General features: G+C 49.3%; 2 protein-coding genes across 2 annotated transcripts; one reads left to right on the forward strand and one right to left on the reverse strand.

The window, feature by feature from the left end:
• The first annotated feature begins 198 nt into the window (after positions 1 to 198).
• On the forward strand, positions 199 to 9,164 carry LOC133353030 (peptidyl-prolyl cis-trans isomerase FKBP1A). The gene is made up of 5 exons (XM_061569103.1): positions 199 to 333; positions 461 to 508; positions 5,500 to 5,612; positions 6,292 to 6,439; positions 6,971 to 9,164. Exons 1-4 carry the CDS (start codon positions 297 to 299, stop codon positions 6,418 to 6,420), a joined length of 327 nt encoding a protein of 108 aa, XP_061425087.1. The 5' UTR covers positions 199 to 296; the 3' UTR covers positions 6,421 to 6,439; positions 6,971 to 9,164.
• A 63-nt stretch (positions 9,165 to 9,227) lies between these two features.
• SMPDL3B (sphingomyelin phosphodiesterase acid like 3B) lies at positions 9,228 to 22,721 on the reverse strand. The gene is given in 11 exon segments (XM_061569102.1): positions 9,228 to 10,493; positions 10,495 to 10,596; positions 10,598 to 10,807; positions 12,267 to 12,400; positions 13,223 to 13,403; positions 16,228 to 16,397; positions 17,028 to 17,171; positions 18,504 to 18,601; positions 20,808 to 21,021; positions 21,568 to 21,819; positions 22,578 to 22,721. Coding segments are annotated over 10 exon segments (1,380 nt in total). The 5' UTR covers positions 21,638 to 21,819; positions 22,578 to 22,721; the 3' UTR covers positions 9,228 to 10,436.
• Positions 22,722 to 22,904: the final 183 nt, after the last annotated feature.

Consider the following 22,904-nt stretch of genomic DNA (forward strand, 5'->3'; position numbering starts at 1 on the left):
GGGAGGGGGTTACGGGGAGGAGGCGGGGTTTATATCCACATCACTTGCTGATTGGTCGGCTAAATCCCCGGGTGGGCGTGAACCACGGTTCTCGCGAATTGTCTTCAGCGGAGTGGCCGCGGGAGATGGGCGCGCTGCCCTGTTGCTGCTGATTGGCTACTACGTGAAAATAAAGGCGGGTCCCCGCCCCCGGAGGGCGTGGCTTGCAGCAGCAGCAGGAGGGGGCGTGGTCACGCGGCGCCCCTCCCTCTCTCCCCTCGCGAGTCTCGAGGCGGAGGCCGAGGCGCGCGGCTGCCATGGGCGTTCAAGTGGAGACCATCACCCCTGGCGACGGTCAGCGACAGGCATTTTATAAAGATTTCACCTCGGATTTATAAACAATCACGGTGGGCGAGCTTTGATTTTGGCGGTGGTGTTGTGTGGTGCAATGACGATGGTTGTTGTCGGTGTGCGCCCACAGGCCAGACGTTTCCCAAGAAAGGGCAGACCGTGGTGGTGCACTATACGGGTGAGCGGCTCGGGTTCCATTGCGGTTTATCTTGCGGAGTTTTAGCGCCGTCGGTATAATTGTAACATGCGCATTCAAAGACTCGCTTTGCGTTCGGCGATAATGGCGGTGTTATCGTTTTCGTGGCGTAGCGAATGTGCCGTTGATTTGTGCGGATATACTGGCGGCTAGTCGGGCCGTGTGATGGTGGTGGTGATGATGGTGGTGGTGGTGATGATGGTGGTGGGCGTGATGGTGGTGGTGGTAGTGATGGTGGTGATGATGATAATGATGGTGGTGGTGGTGATGATGGTGGGCGTGATGGTGGTGGTGGTAGTGATGGTGGTGATGATGATGGTGGTGGTAGTGATGGTGGTGGTGATGATGGTGGTGGTAGTGATGGTGGTGGTGATGATGGTGGTGGGCGTGATGGTGGTGGTAGTGATGGTGGTGGTGATGGTGATGATGGTGGTGGGCGTGATGGTGGTGATGGTGGTGGTAGTGATGGTGGTGGTGATGATGGTGGTGGGCGTGATGGTGGTGGTAGTGATGGTGGTGGTGATGGTGATGATGGTGGTGGGCGTGATGGTGGTGGTAGTGATGGTGGTGGGCGTGATGGTGGTAGTGATGGTGGTGGGCGTGATGGTAGTAATGGTGGTAGTGATGGTGGTGGGCGTGATGGTGGTAGTGATGGTGGTGGTGGTAGTGATGGTGGTGATGGTGGTGGTGGTGGTGATGATGATGGTGGTGGGCGTGAGGAGCGGGGCGCGGTGCCTCCCCGATTAAAATGGAGCGGAGCCGCGCCTCGTGGGCTCGGGCGCGGCGGCGGCGGCCGTGTTCGTGGCTGCGTTGAGGACGCCTGCGGTGGGGAGTGGTAACGATGGCGGTGGTGAGGGTGGTGGTGGTTGTTTTGGTGGTGACGGTGATCGTGATGGCGGCGGTAGTGGTTACGATAGTTGTCGTGAATGGCGGTGTTTATGGTAGTGCTGTGATGATGTCGATGCTGGTGGCCATGGTGGTAACCGTGGTGGTGATTGTGCCGTTGCTGATCACGATTCATCGGTTGCCTTGAAGTCCCCAACGCCCGACTGGCGACTTCGCGTGACTTCTGCTTTCGCTGCTGCTTTCACGACGCTCGCACCCATTAAATGGACCTATAGCGGTGAAGGGGTATAGGGAATTGTTTCCCGATACATCAACGTGTGCTCCGCAAACCATTCCACCATCTCGCCGACCATCAACCCCCGTCTGCTTCACGACCAAGAGGCTTTCGCAGCAGCTGCTGCCCCTCCCCCACCCTGAGCGGTTGGGTGGGCCTGCAGGGTGGGCAGGCAGTGAGGGCAGGCAGGGCGAGCAGGGTGGGCAGGGTGGGCAGGCAGTGAGGGCAGGCAGGGCATGCAGGGTGGGCAGGCAGGGCATGGTGGGCAGGGCAGGTGTCGGCAGGGCCACGGGGAAGGGAGGGGGAGGGCGGTCGTTGCGTGGTTGCGCACAGACCGACATGGCCGCATTGCAGGCAGCATCCGCCCACCAAGCCTTGGGAGGTGGGGGCGGTGATGGGAGGGATGGTGGATATGTGATGTAGAATGGGGGGTAGAATCGTGGTGGTGGTTAGAACTCTAGTGGATGTTGCGCCTGGCTGCAGCGCGCAGCACTGAGTAACGCACGTTCATAAAAAGCCTCAAGGAATTCATCTCAACAGAGGTCATGCATTTGACACCCCCAGTAATGGCCGGCTTTGAAGCAATCGAGCCGGCATCGCTGACCCGGTTGTGGGGGGGGGGTGTGGTTCAATAATGCACACATCACTCCACTGCTGAATGAAGGCCTCCTCACTCCCGTGTCAGTCGTATGGGTTACTATCTGAACTGCCCAGCTTTGCCCCGGGACTTGGATCCACCACGCCCGGCCGCCTTTGTCTCCCCAGTGGCGATGTTCACAGCACAGCAGTTACTAGTTTGTGGCTGAGTCGACCTAGGGGAGGCCCAGGACCGGTTGAAATTGTCACCGGTGGTGGCCGTTAGCGGGAATCGAACTCGGGTCGCGGGGTTCGTAGCGCGGTGCGCTACCTGCTACACTACAATGCGTTACGCTTCCACATGCGCGGGGCACGTGACAGATTTGGCGTCACAGCTCACTTGCCGTGCAAAAAATATCTGCATTATTGGGCCCCCCCCTCCCCAAAAAAAAACAAAAGTGTATTTTTATAATTTTTGCATGGCGTACAGTCTGGAAAGTACCCACATGGCAAATTTCAAGTTTGTTGCATGTCGGGAAGTACGCTAAACATTTTGAACAGACACATTCACAACTTTTCCTTTTATACATATGGAGATTTGACCATACTGTACCACTATTCTCTATGGGTGGTGGATGGTGGGCCAGCATCGGTTCAGATGTCATTGATGCGATGTTTGCCTCCAGACATGTGCGCCATTTAGCAACAGCAAGTGTGGCCGTCAGTGTGGGGTGATGACGCCGGCATGCCGGCAATTACTGGGCGACATAACGATGCATCAATTACAATCACTGATTGCATTTATGATATTCTTGCGAGCGGGAATGTTATGTCATCTCTGAGCACATTAAATAATAATATACAGTTGTCCTGATAGAATGAGCAAGTCAATAAATGACGTGGTGCAGACTAGACGGACAATACAAATGAGATAGAATTACTAGACGGTCATACAAATCAAACGGTTTAAAATAAATGGATGCTTGAAACGAATTTATACGCTGAATCATGACAATTCATCTCGTTGCAGGGTAAGTGCACGCATGGTTGGTAACATACATATTAGCCATACTAATACACATGTAAGGAAATCCTTTTTTTATATATATATAAACTATAATCTCTGCATCGTAATGCTCAAGTTAACCAACTGTAGTGGTAACATGTGAAGCTAAAAAAATACCAATGGCAATCCGTGAGCGTGCATCCAACGGAACGCATGGAAAACTGACGAAGGCATCATCGGTTTGACGAGGGATGGCCGCGTGGGTCGGCTATAAATAGTCACGTGGGGAAGTGGTGAAGAGCAGTCGATAGTGTGTGCCTCCCAGTTGGCAATGGTGATCACACACGGGGCTCAACAAGGAGATGTTGTGGGTGATGCTGCTGTTAGTCGTAAGGTCCAGTTCACCCTTGATTGACTGCTTGTCCGGCGACAACGGGGGAAGATGGTGAGATGGTGTTAGAGCAGTTCTTGGTGGGCGTCTCTACTAAGCAACAGATGGCAAAGGGTACACAGCGTTGGCGAGGTGTGGCTGCGTCTAAACTTGGTCTCGACATCTTGATCATAAACTGTTCAATGCTAGCAAATGGCTAATTCAAGCAGACTACTGTTTGTCAGTTTGTAATTTCACACCCACCAGTTATTTTTCTTGAAATTTAACCATTTTATCTTAAGCATAAATGCTAATCGAGCCTAAATATGAAGGCCATTGTGGTCTAAAAATGGGGGTAACCTGCCAGAAATTGAAGCATGGTGCTGTGAGTCCCCGTTATAATTACATGTTCTTGCTCGGCACAGTGTAAAGGGCTTTATTATTAGTCCTGTTTGGCTCAATTTCTCACGAATATTTTAATATTCCATTGGAGCTGCATATTGAAATGTACTGTTGACAGAGAGAAAAGAAAAGTGTGGGTGTTTCATGTTCATAAGTTGCCAAGTTAAACCAATGTTTTTATAAGGGAATGCAGAGCTAGCCACTCGGTGCTTCTCATACGAGTGATGAGCCTCGAACAGCATGTGATGTTTGTCAAGATGTCCAGACTGTACATTAACCTGTTATACGTTACAAATGGATAGAAACGTAAAATTGAAAATTTTGGCTACAGTGTTCTTGATTATCCATATCTCGGCCTTGGATACATGTATAACACATTCCTGCAGAGGGAGCTGGTAGTAACGTTAGGTTGCTCGGTCAATGACCAGGGTCAATGGCGGCGTGGTGTATTCCGGAAGTATGCCCGACTGTGAGGGCGGGCACAAGCCGGCGTGAGTAGGTTAAACGTTGAGTTTTATAAGGGCACCACGGAGTGACCAGCCCTTCCCCACCGAGCCTCTCCCCACCCTCCCAGCCCCTCCCTGCACGACGGACACAATAATCCCCTGTGGGCTGGTGTAACCAGGAGGTTCCTACCAGTATTATTTTTAACATGTCCTGATGTGAATGCTTTTGGTACCAGTGGCTGGCAATGTATTATTGTTGCTTTTATAATCCTGTGTATGGTATTTTAGCACTCGCATGGTTAAATAACTTGCAAAATTGTCATCAATAACTTACTAGGATTGTGGCAGTGCTTCAGTTAATTGATAATAGAATAATTTCTTGCGCTCAGGATAAATTACTCGAATTGTGCATCTACGATATTTTATTTGTTTACCTTGCATGTAATGGGTTCACGTGACATCTGCTGTTGGAGGCCACTATTCATCACAGTTGTGCCTAGAAACATACCCACTGCTGTGGCAGACAGTACTTGTAATGCAATATGTGGAATGTAAAACATTTGTAAATGGATTGCTGCATGCGTTTAATAATGGAGTGCTCTTATTCTCTTAGATCCTATCAGCTTTCCGACATGCTCATAATTTTAACTGAAGTATTTTAATAAAATAATATTTCAAGTGCCCTTTTGGAGGAGAGTTTGTAAATTCAAAGATGACAAATATTACAAAACATTCACATAAATATGTATGGAGTGCTGTAGAATGAACCTTTTTAATCCAGAGCATTGGAAACAAAGGTTTGTGGAATTGCCAAACATTCTCGAGACTGCGAGGTGGCCAGGAGATTGTAGTAAACCAGATGGGTTCATCAATTTGTTCATGCACCTAAATGTGCAAGCAAACGATAATCGCTTGTTATTTTAAAGGCCTTGCTCTTATTATATTGCAAATACTAATCTTACCAGTGATTGTCATTGTATCCCACATGCAACACACTCATTTTATTGGATTAGTAATTTACATTTGTAATTCTACACTGCTTTGCTTTCCCAGGCACTCTTGAGGATGGCAAGAAGTTTGACTCGTCTCGTGACCGAGATAAGCCATTCAAGTTTAAGATCGGCAAGCAGGAAGTGATTCGTGGCTGGGAGGAAGGCGTGGCCCAGGTAAACAAATATGCAGACAAGGAACCATTTTAAGCATGGAGGCAAACACCCACAACATTTAGAAAGTGCTAGTGAATACATTAACAAACACTTTTAGCCTCGACTTTCGTTAAGAATTATGCTTTCCTTTTAATGGTTTGAATGTGGCCACTCGCACAAAGGGGGTGGTGGGTGTCTCACTGGAGTAGGCCTGGCTGCTCGGTGAAGTGGGTGAGGCTTTGAATGCCGATACAGCCAGATGCCTAACTACGTATTCATTATTTGGCAGGATCGTAAAAGATGCTATTTGGTGCACCCCTGTTTCACCACCGTGTTTTTAGGCAAGCGCTAATGAAAAAAAAACCTTCTTAAACATTTAAATAAATGCTATTAAACATTGAGGATTATTCAACAAATCCATGAGTAACCAAAATGTTGGAACAAATAAAATGTTGACTTTTGGTTGTGACTGCTGTAACTCACTAATTCAGTAAACATTTTGTAGCATTTGCAGATTAGATGGCTAAATGTTTTTTTATCAAATGCATAATTTTTGCTTTATGGTAAAAAATAAACTGTGTGTGTCGTCTCGTTTTGTCAAACTATGAATGTGAATCTTAATGAGAAGTTGCATTGACTTTGGCCACGTTGGATTGCCGCAATGCAGAAATTGAATGCTGTGTTCTCTCTCTTTGCCTAGATGAGCGTTGGGCAGCGAGCACGACTCACGTGCTCGCCTGATTTTGCGTACGGTGCCATTGGGCATCCTGGAGTGATCCCACCCAATGCCACACTCTTGTTTGATGTGGAGCTTCTCAGGCTGGAGTAGGATGGTCACCCGCTCCCTGGTAAATCATTTGATACAGCCACCCTTGGGGTTTATAAAATGTTTTTATTTCATTCATGAGACAAAAAAAACTAGGTCAATCTGCAGCCCTGCAAATTTCTTGCTCATGCCACTGAGTAGAACTCTCCACTAGAGTGTATTTTGAGATGTACTCCCACATTCACTGCACTTCTTGGCCAGGTATCTTGAATGTTGACTAGACACCGCACAGACCTGCCACTTGGCGAGCTGAGGTGTACCCATTTTTACTGCTGGGCGGGCAGGGGTATTTAATAAATGTGCCATTTTATTAAACTGATAAAAACTATGCTGTTCATTCCAAAAGCCAAATTATAACTATTGACTTAAGATCACATGTGTTCAGGGTGGTTTGGGAATCATGGATAGGTAGAACTTTCTGTAATAAAATTAAAGTTTGCTATGTGGGGTAAGTTACATGCTTTTCGAATGTAATGATGTACAACATGGCAATGTGTCATTTTGTGTAACACTTTTTGATGACGTTGGTAAAATTGTTTTTTGTGTGTTGCAGAGCTGAAGCCAGAGAAAGCAATGCCTGTCATGATGTCTATGAAGGAAAGGCATGGATAGCACCTAGCTTGTTACCATGATAGTTATTAAAGCCCATTGCATTATTTAGCTTCTGTTAAACTGTCCTTAACACTTAAATCCCATTGTTTTTGCTATGTAATGATCACAGTATGTATTCTCTTCAGATGAGTGTATGTACCTATTATGAGGTTGGTGTTTGAGTAGCATGTGTCCTGTGGTGCGATTGATAATCTAGAAAACAGGATGCTGGAGATCTTGAGATGTAGTCTCAGGTCACCAGCTGGTTTCTCTGGATGTTTTTGTATCCTGTATAATGAAACTTTTCGGGACAGATTTATACAATCATAAACACAACTATAATAAAGCCTTTCTGGAACACATTTTTGGCTAATCATTTTATAATATCGTGCCGATGTTAACATTTGAATCACATTTTAAGTAAGCACATCGTGTCAAATTGCAGTAGCTCACTCGAGCCTATAGCATGCATCAATATACTTGTAGTAATAAGTACTTTAACTTTCTCAATTCTAATTAAAATATTTAATTTGATGGCTAGTAAATGGTAACTATTTTATGCATGTTTGTGGTATTTGTTTTGCTATCTTTTCAAGACAAATGGACAATTTCAATGATTGGGGTCCAATATTTTACAACCTCAGTTTGCTGGTCTCTACTGTGTCTGCCTTGTGGAGACCAAGAGTGTTGCTGTGCCCTTTATGCCCAGTACACATGGGTTCCACATCGAGCCAATTTAAAGTGTTATTTCCCAAACTGATGCAGTTAAACGTCGGAAGCGTAACTCTCTTATAACGTATATATTTACAGTAACGAATGAACACAAATTTGGGTCTCAGCAGTGTACAACACATGTATGCCAATGTGTTACTAATAGCTACAGACGGTCTGGACTAATTTTATCTTCAAACCTGAGCATGATCTGTTCCACCACTGCATCTGTTAAAGTTATCTGAGGACAGTGCGTGGCGTGCATCGAATGTAAACCGTGTTTGGAGAGGGGGGGGGGCGCCTGTGTTGTGGACCAAGCAGCGCCTTTGCAGTGTTTCCTTGGCCTGCTCCAGGTCGTCTCGGCTGCTCAGTACATTTCACATTTTGGTGGCTATCGATAAATTGCTCTTATTTACTAACATAGTGATACCGTTTAACTCCTTTTGGTGTGATGCTAATACTGTGCTTTCTAGAGTTCATTATTAATGTATTCATTTGCTGCTTAGGGAAATGTTGATAACATTCTTGATTGAACTTATGTGGGTGGATTTGAGTATTTTGCATGGCGAGGGTGATCGACTGGTTTCACTTTGTGTGACTGTTTGGAACTAACCAAAAGTTTATCTTTATAAAATCGAGCACGCGTGAAAATGGATACATTGTTCCTCTTGCTTTGCAGAGCATTCTATATGAATTGATTATTGAATATTCGTACATTTTGCAGTTTTTGACTTTTTATTCAGTTGCTAATTACATGACTAACAGAATTTGCGAACTGTCAGCAGGTCGCTACATTTTTAAATGGCTCTTGAGTTACAAGCTCACGTGTCACATTCATATTGGGCAGATGCACTAGCCGTAATAGCATTTCTGAAGTGCTGATTTGCTGTCCTGACATCTGTGTAATTGCAGCTGTGTGGATTGGACTTATTTTTTAACAAGCCGTTGTAGTATTCAATGGTGACAATACCACACAGCTGTTTGGATGATTGGATTTTGGAAATACTGTTGTGCTGAAAGGTGTTCATCTTGAAGCAAACCTTCGTACGGATGCTTACCGTATACAGGAGTACATCGTAACACCATCTAACTGGCATTTCGGATAAGCGAGTTTCACCAAATTATATTTATACATCTGAACTAATTTGGCCAGCTAAAATGTATAGCTGTGACCAGTATACGAGATGAGAATCTATATCTGAATACAATACTGGAGAGACTTGAATATCAGATCCCACCTTGTGTTGTAGGTTGAAGCAGTTTTAGCCACTCAAGAAGCCATTTGCTTTTGATCGAGTTTCCCTAAACTCAGTCTCTTGCTTCTGTAACTGGGCGGGCCGCATGGTGCTGTGTTGTTTTCGATGCAGTGTAGTTCATTTTTGCATTTGTTCTGTATGCCAATCCACTCACATTTTTCCAATAAAGCCAAAACCTGCTTGTCTTTACACTGTTCCATGCGTTCAGAAAGCTTGTCAAGTGACCATTAAGTTGCAGTCACGCAAAGAAAATAACACTTCGTCTCGCGTGCCTTTATTGACCACGTGCTGTGGAAAAGTAGCTCATTAGAATGTCTTACGTGTTTTGTATTCATATTATTTCCCTTAATTACATTCAAGTGTTGGTTAGCGATGACAGACATGGGCAAATATTTTCTACCCACTTATTACCAGAAATGGATTTGGTACACTGTCAATGTTAAGTTTCGCCCATTATAATTATAGAAGGTAAGCATTTCCTGGGTTATAAAGTTGCTTTGTAAGATGCTACAAACAACCCAATAGTGAAACTATGCAAATCCATGTTTGGTCTGGAAACCGACGACTTAAATTCTGAAGAATCAAGTTACATTTACAAGGCATTTCATATTTAAATAAAAAACAATTTAAGACCTTGCATAGGCGGTGGTGTACAACTACGATTTATAAAAACTCGCTACCTTCATTAACCTTGCGGGCAATGGCACTTAAGTTAATTCTTCAAAAGCACCCATCTGGCGTGTTGTGCGCACAGTACGTCACACATCCGCCCGAACCAATTATCCACCCACACCCAGTCATTTTGTGGCGCAACTCTTAGATGTTAAAGATTATTTTTTTTATAGTTTTATAATCTCGCGTACATTCGCTTCTAAACTGCATCTTGCTTCAAGCATTTTTTTTCTTTGGCCAGGAGCCTGCACCGTGACGGTTAATGTACGTTCGCACATCTAGCGATACCTTGGGCTGCGAGTCCGATATGCAATGTACTGTTTTATGTTTGGCGGCAGTGTGCAGCCTCTAATAGAAATGTTATACGGCGGTGTCACTGGCAAAGATTTGGGCCGCTTCACCGGAACCACAAACCATGGGAGATGCTGTAAACAGATGTATATGGTGAAACCAGTTCCCCGTGCAAGTTACTCATTGCCCAATGGGTTTTACCAGTGCCAATAAAACAAAAACCTGATGCACGAGTGGCAAATCGAACACGTCCTGCGTGCGACTGCTGCTTCGGACTCCAACCCATGAACCACAACACCTCCCAGTACCCCAAACAGACGGCGAGCAGTGGGCGGTTGCATCGACAATTCACCCAGTCAACGTGATTGGTTCGCTAAATCGCTTTCATCTGAATCTCCAAATAGTTGCCCTTCATAGGCCGTACGAAAGAAGAATTCTACCGGTGGTGAGGGTTTTAATCCTAGCATTTCAATCACGTGCACCGGTTCTCTGAATTGACTAACCCAGGGTGGTGAGAGACAGCACGAGGAGCGTGATCGCGGGGCCAAGGGGCGCAGCGAGGAGGCGCCGCGCTCCGGAGGTCAAAGCACCTCTCGTAGGCATCAAAGTCCACCTCCCCGATGGCGCAGTAGTGGTCGTCCCGGCACGCCGCGTCGCACTGCCCTCTTGTCGTAGCTCACCGAGTTGAAGTCGTAGTACTTTTGGAACAAGTCCGAGTCTGCGTTCATCTTCTGCAGCAGGGAGTCGAGCGCGGCAGTGGACGCGTCTGGCACCGAGAAGTCCCGGCGAAGGCTGTACTCCTGGCTCCACGCGGGATCCGAGTTGCCGCTGTTTACCGTCTGCAGGTCGATGTAGTGCGTGAGCATATCCTGCACGCACATTGCACAGCGTCAGATGAGACTAACGCCACCTGCGTTCGCTTCACAATCAAGGTTTTGTGAGTCAGATCGCGTAAATAACAATGCGTCGTTAACCCATCAACCGACAGCCAATCAGTAAGGTTTGGCACATAAACAAAACGTGCCAATTACTGCTTCAGCACACCGGTTGTGTTGGACAGTATTACGAATAATATGGGTCGCGAAAGTCTTCGTGTTCAACTGCTTTTTATGCTTGTACAGTATTCTGGAATATTTCTAGGCTCACTGACACACTTTTTTACATCAAATTTGCTTAGCAAAAGCTCAATAAGCTAAGTGGCCAGCAACCAAAAAAATCAGTATTTAATGTGTAACTTTAAAGTGTGAATACGCTTCTTGAATTTAGAGAGGGGTAATTACGAACTTGGGATAAGAAACGGCGGGAGAGAGTTCCAAGGGGCGATCAGTGCGACTGGGCACGTGGCAGGCAGCCGTCCGTGTTGTGTGGGTGTGGACATGTGGCCTGGGTTGCTGGCCCGGATGAAATTAGGCACTGCTCTTGCATCCAGCCGATAGTATCTAAGATTTCACCACTTTGTTAGAAATTCACCAGCGGCTGTCCGACGGGCAAGGCTTGGTCCCTGGCACCCGAGCGTGGGGCAGTCGAGCGCATCTGAAGTTTCGTTTCACAATGCTCGTTCATGCGCCAAGGTACAAACCGGTTTAACACGCAGGAGGCTTTCGCGACCAATATCATCCATCATAGAGGTTTTTTTTTGGGTTCGATCGCGTAAATATATAAATGTGTCGTTAAACTCGCCACCACCCGACACAGCCAACTAGTAAGGGTTGTCACGTAAACAGAACGTGCCAATTCGTCACTAGTACAGCACCAGTGTGTAGTGTATAGTGTAGTATACTAGTACAGCACTAACCGGTGTGTTGGAGAGCCAAGCCACAACATTTACAATCTGAGTACGACGTTTCGCCAGTAGTTACAACTAGCTAAATCAGGCGACAGCCAGGTTTGTGGAGAAGTCCACCCGTTTCGTTCCTTATTTCGAGGCGTAGATGTGGTGACCACACTTCTGCGCTCTTGCGCAAAGTGGGGGGGTGGGGGGATTAATGAGTGAACGTACATTATGCATGCACATTATGCAAGCCCATTGATCTTGTACTCCCTGTTCATTGTGTGTACTAAAATGCATGTATAGGCATGCATTTAAACAATGTTATATCAATTCTCATGGCCAATAAGAGTCATGTGGTATAATTTTCAAACGAGTCGAGTATTGGTGTTATTGGGAAGGCCTTTATCCTTCAGGAGTTTGATCATGGTGATTGTTTGTCAACAAATGTTTATTAAATTTTGCCAGCTCGGGTGATACCGACAAGTGAAATATTTGCACGCGCACTGTCGTGTTTGTGCGGCAGGAACGATGTCCCTGGCCGTCGTGAGTCGCTCCACCTGGAGCTGCAGAGTGGCTTTGTCGTATTCGAACACTCGGATGCCGGGGTTGTTGGCGCCATCGTCCACGCCAGGCAGCGTGGTCTTCCAGGGCGTTATTCCCGGGGCGATGAGCATGGAGCTCACGGCGTTGCCTGCACCCCTCACAAGCCACACGGCACGCACGCTGACGAGTCGCCGGGCCGACTGAGGCTCGTCACGTCATCCCTGCCTCTCACCGCACGCCCTTGAATGTCCCTTCGCACTCAGTTCGCCCCTTCCCCCCCCCGAGTGTATCCCGATCGTGCGCTCGTTGTCACGCGATGAGGCCACGCATCTAGACGGATCTCTCGCGCAGCGACGCAACCCCGTCGCGTTGGAGAACGGCCCAGGGAAGCGGATTTCACAGAGCCACGTCTGAGATCCCTTCAAGTGACTGTTGTTGGTAGGCAGGAGGTGGCAGCACCTTCCCACCAGCCGTGCCACGGAGTCATGTTTGTCACAATAACAACCAAATCGAGTGCGGGACTACATTTAATGCGATCGGGTATTTTTTAGCAGTCATTGGTGACCGGGCTGAATCCAACTTCACTACGCTTGAGAAGCCGGTTTAATCACAGGCGCCTATCTGCATCTAAGCCCATGCCTCCTTGACGCGAGTATTTACCTGAAAGTGTACACAGTGTATATGGTATGCGACGTTTCAGGTAAGAGTGACTCTACCCGTCTGGCCTCTCTACGTGCCCTGAAGGCCATTGCCAGAAACGTCTCCTATGATAAAGCTTTTATTTATTTATTAAAATCCACGGTGTTCTTGACAAATGTGTTGAATTTTCTCATATGGGGAGGGCGGTTTTGGGGCCATATCTGAAGTTCCTCCTCCAACCCACCCCCAGTGCCGCGACCGGCCGCGTCTCTGACCCCTCCCGCGTCTCACTGACCCCGCGTCTCCCCGACCCCTCCCGCGTCTCACTGACCCCGCTCGTCCCGGAAAAGGCGGAAGCTGTCCGTGTGGTGGTGCCCGAAGAACTGCCCGGCGATCACGGCGTGGTGCTTGAGCACCAGCTGCACGTAGCGCCGGTTGGACTCCTCCGTGAACCACGCCTTGTCGCGGAGTTTCTCAAACATGCCGGGGGGCACGTGGCCGATGATGAACACCTGGCGGCGAGTCGGTGCACACGGTCCGCTCGGTGGGAGAGGAATCTCAGCCTCTGGATTGGTGGGGCGCTGGCATGCCTCCGCACACCCCAAAACGCCTCTCGGTAACATCTCGTCTCGACCGCTGCGATGCGGATCCAAGGTGGGGGGATGGAGGCAATCACCCTCCTCCCTCCCCTTGAGAGCCCGAAACTCGGTACTGTATTGATAGTTACCAGATAAAGTACATTGAACGTTTGCATTATTCACGTCGGGCCCTTTTTAAGATGCTCTATATTTTGGAAGCCTCTCCTCGGGGACTTTCTAGATCCGCCCCTGGCAGGGGCTGCCATTGATACGCTGTTTCGCGACGATCATTTGAAGGTTGTTTCCCCTGGTTCTCTCTGTCTGAAAATACAAATAAAATAAATATAGATCTACCGTACTGTTGCTGCTGTATAGAGAAAGTTCATGACTACAGAGGTGAATGTAATTGTTGCTCAGCTTGCTGTAATGTCTTGATGGAATGTCTTAACTCGCTGTGTTCAATAATTATGACATCACTGCAAGGGAGTGTCGTTTGCAGATGTACAGTCTCTCTGATGAATGCCTCCCAATGCCATGTCAGTCGTGGGGGTTGTTGACCATACTTCACCACGCTGGTCAGTGCGGGTGAGTGAAGGGGGGTGAGCTTCCAGAACCGGTTCCAATATCACTCGCCACTGACGCGTGCTGTGGCCAGAAATGTAACTCGGGCCTCCGGGTGCATGGCACCGCTTCTCCACCGCTCCACCCAAGCTCGTACTGTACCGCGTTTAGCCCCAGAGCAATCGTCTGTATTATGCGACGTCTGGGCTTGACACGACACCTACTTCTTCCTGAAGAAACCTCTGCCTGGCTCCCTGGCTGCCTGCCCTCACCCAGTTTGCACCACCGCCGCTGCCCGTGCGTGCTACGTCTCGCTGTGGCTTCGTGTTGTGTGGCCAGGGTGTGCGGGCGCCACAGTAGTGAGATGTTAACTACCTCGCCTGGTATACAGGTCATGGGTTCGATCCCGAACCTGACGCCTGCTGTATATTGTGTTTGTGTGTTCTCCCTGTGGTTGTGTGAATTTTTCTCCGGGTCCTCTGGTTTTTCCCTCCACGTTTAGAAACATGTGTTTCTAGTATTTGGCTACTCTACATTTCCACGTGATAAGCCACTTCGTTGAGCTACCGTTTCTGGCTAGGTCGCTGCTAAAAAAATAGAGTCATATAGCTTAGTGGGGCCTTACCTGGTAAAATAAAATAAAAGTTATCGTGTGTCTCTTGTGCGTTTCATCAGCGAGCTTCTCGCCACTCCATCACAACGCGTTAGTCAACCACGCTTAGCCCATGATTGTGGGTTTTCCACCGCCCCTGTGCTAAATTTAAAGGCTCATGACCATCTGGCAGATTCTGCCCCCCTTCTTGATGATATGTCTAACATAATGACAACCTTTGGGGGCGGGTGCCCCCTGGCGTGACATTGAGACGCGCGTCTGGATGGAGTGCGTGGGCTGGGTCCTGGCTCTTGTGCCTGGCAGTTGGGGTGAAGGCTGTCAAAGTGATTGCGGCCTTGAAAGCTTTGTTGTTCGGGAGTTCTAACCTGCTAAAAATAAAAGCATGCAATTGCTAATGACCCCGTTATGCAGACGTATTCTTAAACATTGGATGTATCATTAACCACTGCGTGCCAAAACAGGTACATGAAGCCATTTGCCGTAACCAAATGACAAACTTAATCTGCATGTCCAGTGCTAAATGTCCCGTGGTTCTCGCACTGCACTGCGAATCTGGCGGCCTGAGTACGATTCCTGGCCAAGCTCACATCAGTGGCGAGTGATATCTGATTCGGCCCTGGGACCCCCCCCCCCCCCCCCACTTCACCAGGGTGCTGAAGCACGACAGCCGACATGACCGACACGGCCTGGGGTGGCCTTCAATCCAGCAGTGGATTGAGAAAGGGCTATAAATTCATATTTGACACCATTATTCAGATTAGTCTGTAATTGTTCATGGATTTGCAACCCAGAATTTAAATTGGTTTTAATTTCGTGATATATATATATTTTTTAAATCTCTTTCAACCCACTTGGCAGTTGTTGCATTGTTTTTATTTTGATGTGAAACGCTTTGAGACGCTGTGACATTTAAGCCTCCACCACATGCCAAACCTTGTCCTGAGCACGGCTTCAACGCGGAGTTCAGAGCCTATGTCCCTGTGCCCTCTACGGACAGAACCCGGCGTAGCATGCAGAAGCGTTGGATAACGCGACGTCGCGCGAGTATCGTGGCCATGAACAGGATTGGCGTTTCCAATGGTGGACAAGACAGGGCCTGTGTGAGTGTGAACGTGTGCCAGGGAAGCGGGTCACTATGACTCCTCCAGTGGCGGCCCCAGGCACAAGTAAACGGAGCAAAGGCTCATGGCCCCAATGAGCTCAAGGGACCCTGAATTCGTTAAAATATCAGCTCACATTCAGATACTAATAAACATTCAAACATAATGAACATAAAACATGTGACTTCATATCTCGCAACTCTATATTGGCTCCATGTCTCCATCTTTGTTCTCAACATTACTCTCTAATTGTACTACATCTCGATAATCTGTATCTCACCACAAGTACATGTGTGGCTAATGCAGACAGGATTCCTTGAATAAGAATTCTGTTTGGTGTTTTAACACCTTGACACCTGTTTTATTTCCAGAAAGGGTAAAGCCTATTGTTATATATGTATACATGTTGAGCTTATTCCACACCGTATGTAGCCAACCGTGCTGATGGTAGTAATGTGTTGCGCGGTGCTGTTTGGACCACTACCTTCTCCTTGTTGACGCTGGCGTTGGTCAAGACTTTGTCGAGCCAGTCGAACTGCCCGGCAGGATCGGCGAGGCCGGCGGTCTGTGCGTTGCTGGCGTAGTACAAGTTCGTGTTCAGCACCACGATGCGCTGGCCCGCCCTGCCCACCAGTTTCTCGGAGTAGTAGGCTCCTGTAAAACATCAACAGAAATAACCGCAGCAGTAGCTTGCCTTCTCTATACTCAACGCTAAACATACGTTTAACACGTAGTAGGGCTTTGCAGCCAATATTATGATTCCTAATAGATTTATGAGTCAAAATCCTGGATTTTAAGCTGACTTTGTGGAATTTTCTGAAGATGCCCGACATAGTTGCAAGCGAAACGTCGTACCCAATTGCTGCTAAATGTGGCTGAGAGGATTGTCTTCAGCTCAGGGGTGAGCGAGCTGGCACAACAGTAGCCGTCGCTTAAAATGCTTGAACACCGATGAACAATTTATTTCCTTTGGCTGTGTCAGGTGGTGGAGGGTCTTACGATAAAAAAAAACTCGTTATGAAACAATAACTATTTTGTTGGCGTTGCCAGCGTCCACAGGATGGTGTCATTCAGTACATTTAGCACGATCTTTGTGGGCACCGCCACTCGGCGACTGTCCCCAAAAAGCTTTCTCTGCATCAGCGCAGGGCCTGAGCACCCCCCATGCCAAGCCCGTGGGCCTGCGATGATGTCACTCCACGCGGCAGCAGCGCCTCCACTGGCGCGTCTCCGTGCGGCTGGTGCGTGGTTGCTGCGGGGTGGTTGTGCTGCTGCTGCCGCTACCCTTGTGGAAGGTGCCCAGGGACTCTGGCGCCATCCAGTGCTGCCACATGCTTCCCACTCGGGAGTAGATGGTGTTGTTGTGCGGAGGCAGCTGGTTCTTTGGGTGGAAGTCGTGGTTGCCCAGGGCGGAGTACACGGTCACGCCTGCGTGGCAACACGGCGACACGGCCCTGCGCTTACAACAGGCTGCGGCATGGATACCGTGGAGGAGACGTTCGGAACGTTTTACGTCGAACGTCAGGAATGCTAATTACACAACGTGACGCAAATGCCTCGCAAACACCGCAATGACCAAGAGGTGTGGACAAGTGATCTCTCTGTGCCCCTGTGGCCTTAGAACCTGGAGGGGCATGGGGACCCAGGGAGGGGTTGGGGGCCACCCCATTGCCAACATGTTGGAACCCACTGGCTCGCAGAGGTGGCACCACACGGGGGCAGGTAGCTCGCCCCCACGCCACCTGGGAGACTTTGGGTCGGGTGCAGGCAACGAATTTTAGTCCCCTGCTAAAGTGTGTCCTGACGGGGAGCTAGGAGCCATCCTCATCAGCCATGGTCATTCCACTGCCAGCTGAAGGCTTCGCTAAGCGAACAGTTGGCTTACATGTAACACTATAAAGTAGTAGGTGTTGTATAAATAGTCATGCATATATTTACTGTAAAACGATCCATCTAAATAGTTGTATAGTAGCACAGGTTTAGCCAAAAAAATTATCACCGTTTTTTTTTTACTCGCCCCACAGCTGTGAGTATGCAGCACTCGACTGCATGACAATAGACTAAACACCATAGGTAAGGTAAATGCGCAGCTCTGCAAGTGCCCTCTAGAGGGTGTTAGGCCTGCGACAGAGTCAAGTCAAAAATTTTATTTTCTCAAAATGTTATCCTGTGCACGGTGGCGTATTTGGCGTGGTCTGAATGAACCTTGGTGCAAGGAATGGGCCCTGGTGGTGCAAGGAATGAAATGGGCCCCTCTGTCCAGTTTTCTCTGTCTTCGTAGCCCAGAACAGCTGCACCGCCTGCACACTCCGTAGCTACGCCACTGCCCAGGCAGTGGCCCTAAGCCGCTGGTAGAGGAAATTCCACAGGCTTTGAAAATATGGATTTAATTTCTGGCGTTTGAACATTCTTGAAATTACACTCATTGCTGACCTTTATTATCCGGCCCGGTGGCTCACCAGGAGAGCCAGGGACTCTCAATTGTAGGGTTATGAGGTCAACTCATGTTTGGGGGTTCACTCAGCCTATCATTCCTCTGGAGTCGATAAAATAGTACCACTTTGCGGTGAAGTCAACGGTGGTCGTCCTATGGATAAACTCGCCTCCACCATAGGAGCGAGTGATTCCCACCACTGGCTCAGGGCTGTAAACAGGAAATTTGCACCGCCTCGATGCTCATTTGAGCGGCAGAATATCACTCGACTTTAGAGTTGTATTGAGTTGAACTCGAACGTGAAAGTGGCGGTGTCGATCACTCACCAGGGAAGGCTGCCGTGATGACGTCGGTTAAGTTTTTGATAATTTCCAGGACGGCTTCTTCTCCCAGTGCACTGTCAGGCACGTGTGGAGTGTCATCTCTGAAATTCAGACAAACGAAACAAATGGGAGAATGAAAGCCAGGTTCGTGGGTGCCTCTCGTACAATGCGGATTAAAGATCAAGGTGCAGCCCTGCAATCTCTCACTTGTGACACTACTGCTAGAAGGGCCTCCACTCGAGGCAGCTCTAGAGAGGCCTTCTGGACGGTACTTTGGCCTGCTCTTCCAAGCTGGCCAGACATTTTGGAAGAGGTGGGAGCGACCCACAATTCACCCCACCACATGTGACCTGCCAATCAACTGTGACGAACCCATGTGCACTGCGGGGTGCACAGAGGGAAGGTTTTTAAGATATTTGCACCATCGTTTAAACTTACGCGCCAGTGTTCTAACCATCAAGGTAAGATTCAATAATATTTCACGGAATCTATTTTAGACAGAGTACTTGACGGCTCCATCTTCTTCACTAACCCACAGTGACCCAGCGCGGTGAAGTATTGTCAAAATAATACAAAATGGCCGAGGAAATTAAATACTTTATTTCTGGGACACTATATTTTCCAGGGGTGTACTTAACTCTGCGACTGGGGTACCAATCAGTGCCATTCCGCGATGTCGAAACGCAGCGAGGACGATTGCGCTGAAACCCTGAACGCTCGCTATACGCACCGTATTGGTGCATCGTGTACAGCTCGTCGAGATGAGTCGGTTGCCCCATCGCCGACCATCAGCAGACAGAAAATGACTGCATCGCGGACATGATGCGAGAGCCGGGGTACTATGGTATCCCGGGGTATCGCCATAAGGTTCACATGCCAAAAAAACGTAAAACGTAAAAAATTTGAGTTGTTTTCACGTCGACGGCTCTCTGATCAACACGATAAGAAAGTAATTAAATAAACGCTGACATTACAAACTTGCGTCATCCATTGAGTTTGTGAGCTTAACTATCTCCTTTGTTGTCTAGAATAGGGACACACCCTGTAGGTTTATGGCTTCTGCTGTGTGAGATTGCCCCTCAAACCCTGCCTGGTGGAGGAAGCGGGCAGTGCACGCCCAGCGGTTCCCAGCGAGCCTCCTCCCCTTTGACGCCAGATAAGAGCCCCAGCAGGTGACGTGAACGCGTCCCAGTGCAGTTACTGGCCGTCGCGCACCTGTGACATTAACTGCATCGTGCTGAAGCGTGTTCTCAACTCCAGTCAACTCACTCCGTCGCGTTTGTTTTGGGTTGTACCGCATAGTTCAAGTTTCAAGTTTATTTCATTAAACCCAGGCGAGGACTGAGGATAATGCAAGAGCGACCGGGGGGGCACTGGTCCATCAGCAGGGGTGATGATTGGTGCTGCTGCTGCTGCTGTGTGTATAGCCCCAATGAAGGAACTTTCGGGGTCATTTTCGAATTTCGCAAATTTGGACCCTGAAGCCAGCACACAACAGCCTACTCTTGTGAATTGTGAATAACGTCAGGGGATCTTTAACGACCGCTCCGAAGCAGGTGGTGCGTAGTGTGATTACATTTACTACACACCGCCGCCATATTAACCAGGGCGGCAGCTGGAGTCGAACCGTGAACTTCTGCAACGAACGGCGCTACCGCTGGGCCCCGTCACCGCCCGCGTGTTGTTTGGCATGAAGTCCGGCGAAGGAAGAGGCTGCCGGCACGTGGCACGGAACGTCGGACATTGTGCCGAACAACACGCGATACGACTAGAAAAGCTCATCGAAGAGCGGCACAGCAGCACAACCTCCACTCTCACTCAACTCTACAGCTGCGAATTCTGATACTGAAAGCTACAGCTTGCAGCTCACCTCAACCCTAACAGTGCCACAAGTCTGACGTCGGCCTCGTGGCTGTACCCAATAGGGAAACAGCTCAAGCCCTGCCTCTTGCTGACGCGTCCAGGATGCAGTTGACATTTATCTTGTTGGAAATTTATGGCGTGCCTCAGATCAAGGCGCTTTGCATAGACTAAAAAGCGTAAACAAAAATTCAGTGATTTAGATGGCAGGAGCCATCTAAATCAAAACTCCACCCGGAGTTTTGAGACAACAAGCCCCACCGCCTCATACTCGAGCTCTCCTCGAGACCCTCCGCCCTGGTTGGACACCTGCTTGAGGTTGCTGGTCAGTGCTTGACCCAGTACGTGTCTAGCCGTAGTCGGCGTGACCTCTCGTGTCAGGTGGCAGGTGCCGGCGGCTGCGTCCGGCATGCCGCCGGTGGTCGGTGAGCGATGGCCGAGGCGTACCCGGTCCACAGGATGAAGTCGGGATTTTTGAGGAGCCTCTTCATGTTGTTGAGCGCCGAATGGATGAGGGCCCATGGCGCGTCACATTGGTAGTGGCCCAGTGGGCCAGGGTTGAGCACGGGATCGCTGGACGAGGGGCACACGGCCGTCGGGTTATCTGTCACTTGGTACGCCGGGTCCACGTGCAGGTCCGTGATGTGCCAGAACTTACCGGCTACAGACGCACGCACGAACACGCACAGTAAGCAGAGACACCTCGTTTATATAAAAGGTGACATCCCTCCCTACCAACCGGGCTTAACGCTGCTTCCCGTCCGAGAAGTGATGACGTCGCAGCGTATTCGAGACCACTTGGTCGTCCGCTACCTCCGTGGACCTGACCCAGCGGTGGGAGCCGCTGAACGCGGCCCACCGCCTCGCTTCACGTTGCTTGCGGGGCCACTGGAGGCCTACCGCACCTCCGATTAGCACAGTTGTCTACGTACGGTGCGGAAGAAATTCATCCTACCACTTTGAAACGGCCAACAAATATTTACCAAAGACTGCAAGCAATATTGACCACACTAATGTTCACCACAATAATCACCGTGTTTAATTAGTAGCAGGCCAAAAGCAGTTCTCAGCACACGATCAATTGGCACAATCCGAGTGCAATCAAAGATTAGTATCAAGTCACGTGTGGTTTCCCACCAAGAGCATCTGAAGGTCCTATTCGATGCCCATTAAGGAGAGAGCTCCCCATCGCTGCCTGAACTTGTACCTGTCTGAAGGTGAACTCCAGGGATGACTGCAGTCAGCAGGAGGACGAGAGAGATCCCCGCAGATCGCATTTTTCTCTGTTGGTTCGGACGCCGGCCGCCCCGATGTGCCGAGCAAGCGGATTTCAATCACCCCCTGGTCACGGTGCCAGCCGCTCAGCGATGCCGGCCCTGGAACGTCACGACGGGTTGCGTCACAAGGGGCGCCCCGCTCCGCCCGGTGAACGTCCCCGCTTCCTCTCGACTGTACAGCGCTTGCCAACAAATGGATGAGATCAAAAAAAGAAGTGCATTTTTTTTACGCGAGTCCATGAGTCACTATGCGAGTCAACGAGTCTCTGTATGGGACTCTGATGACCAGGCTGAAACCATCAACTCCATTGTACTGGATAAACCTCGATGGCATTCTGGGCAGCTGAAACCCGGATTCGAACCCAGCCTCTCAGCGGTGCTTCAGGCTCAGCGCTCGGACCTTTGAACTGCCCGGGGTCACCTCCGCCAACGTGAGCCACCGCGGCTGCACACGGATGGGATGACCGTAGAGTGCGATGGTTACATCTTCTCGCGAAACAACTGAGGTACAGCGGAGCATCCACATCAGCCTGCGTCATCCAGTCGCCCGCAAATACAAGACGCTGTGCGTTCACACGGCAAGACGCCGAACACCGCGCGAACACCTCGTCTCACAGAGCGAGGCAGCAGTCTCGTACTAAACACTGCACGCACACCTACTACAGCTCCAGCATCGACGGCCCGACACTGATCGACTGCCAAGCTACGGAGAGTACAAACTCTGAGCCGCACCAGAACGCACGTTTTCGTCCTGCAACGTAAACGCCTCGACCCAGTGATTTGCTAAAATAAATATATAATTAACCTACGCCGCCAGACCGCTGGGCCACATGTCCGCCTCTTATATATTTACTTTAAAGGCGGTGTTGACCACTGTGTTGAGTTTTGTGTATGAACGGTGTTAAAATCGGCGTGCCACATTGTAAGTGGAGCCGCTTACCGGGCGCCGAGAGCTCCTCCGCCTCCTCTGCCGCCAGCGGCGCCTCGACTGGAGTCGAACTGCGACCACCGCACCTGAGGGCACGCGGTGGGGGCTGGGGGGGGGGCTCAGAGCCGTCGCCACGCGATTGGCTCCGGCAGCTGCTCGGTCCAACCGCAAGGCGCACGCGGTCTGCCTCGTGGGGCGGGTGGGGTGGGTGGGGTGGTTCTCTTGAATCATTATTCTTATTAAAGCCTCATTGAGTCTCAAGACTCTTGTTCAAGGGGGCCCTGATGAATTTTCAAATTAGGGGGGCGATGCGCGGGATGTTGAACTTCTTTCGCACCG

The sequence above is a fragment of the Lethenteron reissneri genome, chromosome 42 (genome assembly GCF_015708825.2).
Source record: "Lethenteron reissneri isolate LAM-NWPU_2019-01 chromosome 42, ASM1570882v1, whole genome shotgun sequence".
Lineage (NCBI taxonomy): Eukaryota > Metazoa > Chordata > Hyperoartia > Petromyzontiformes > Petromyzontidae > Lethenteron > Lethenteron reissneri.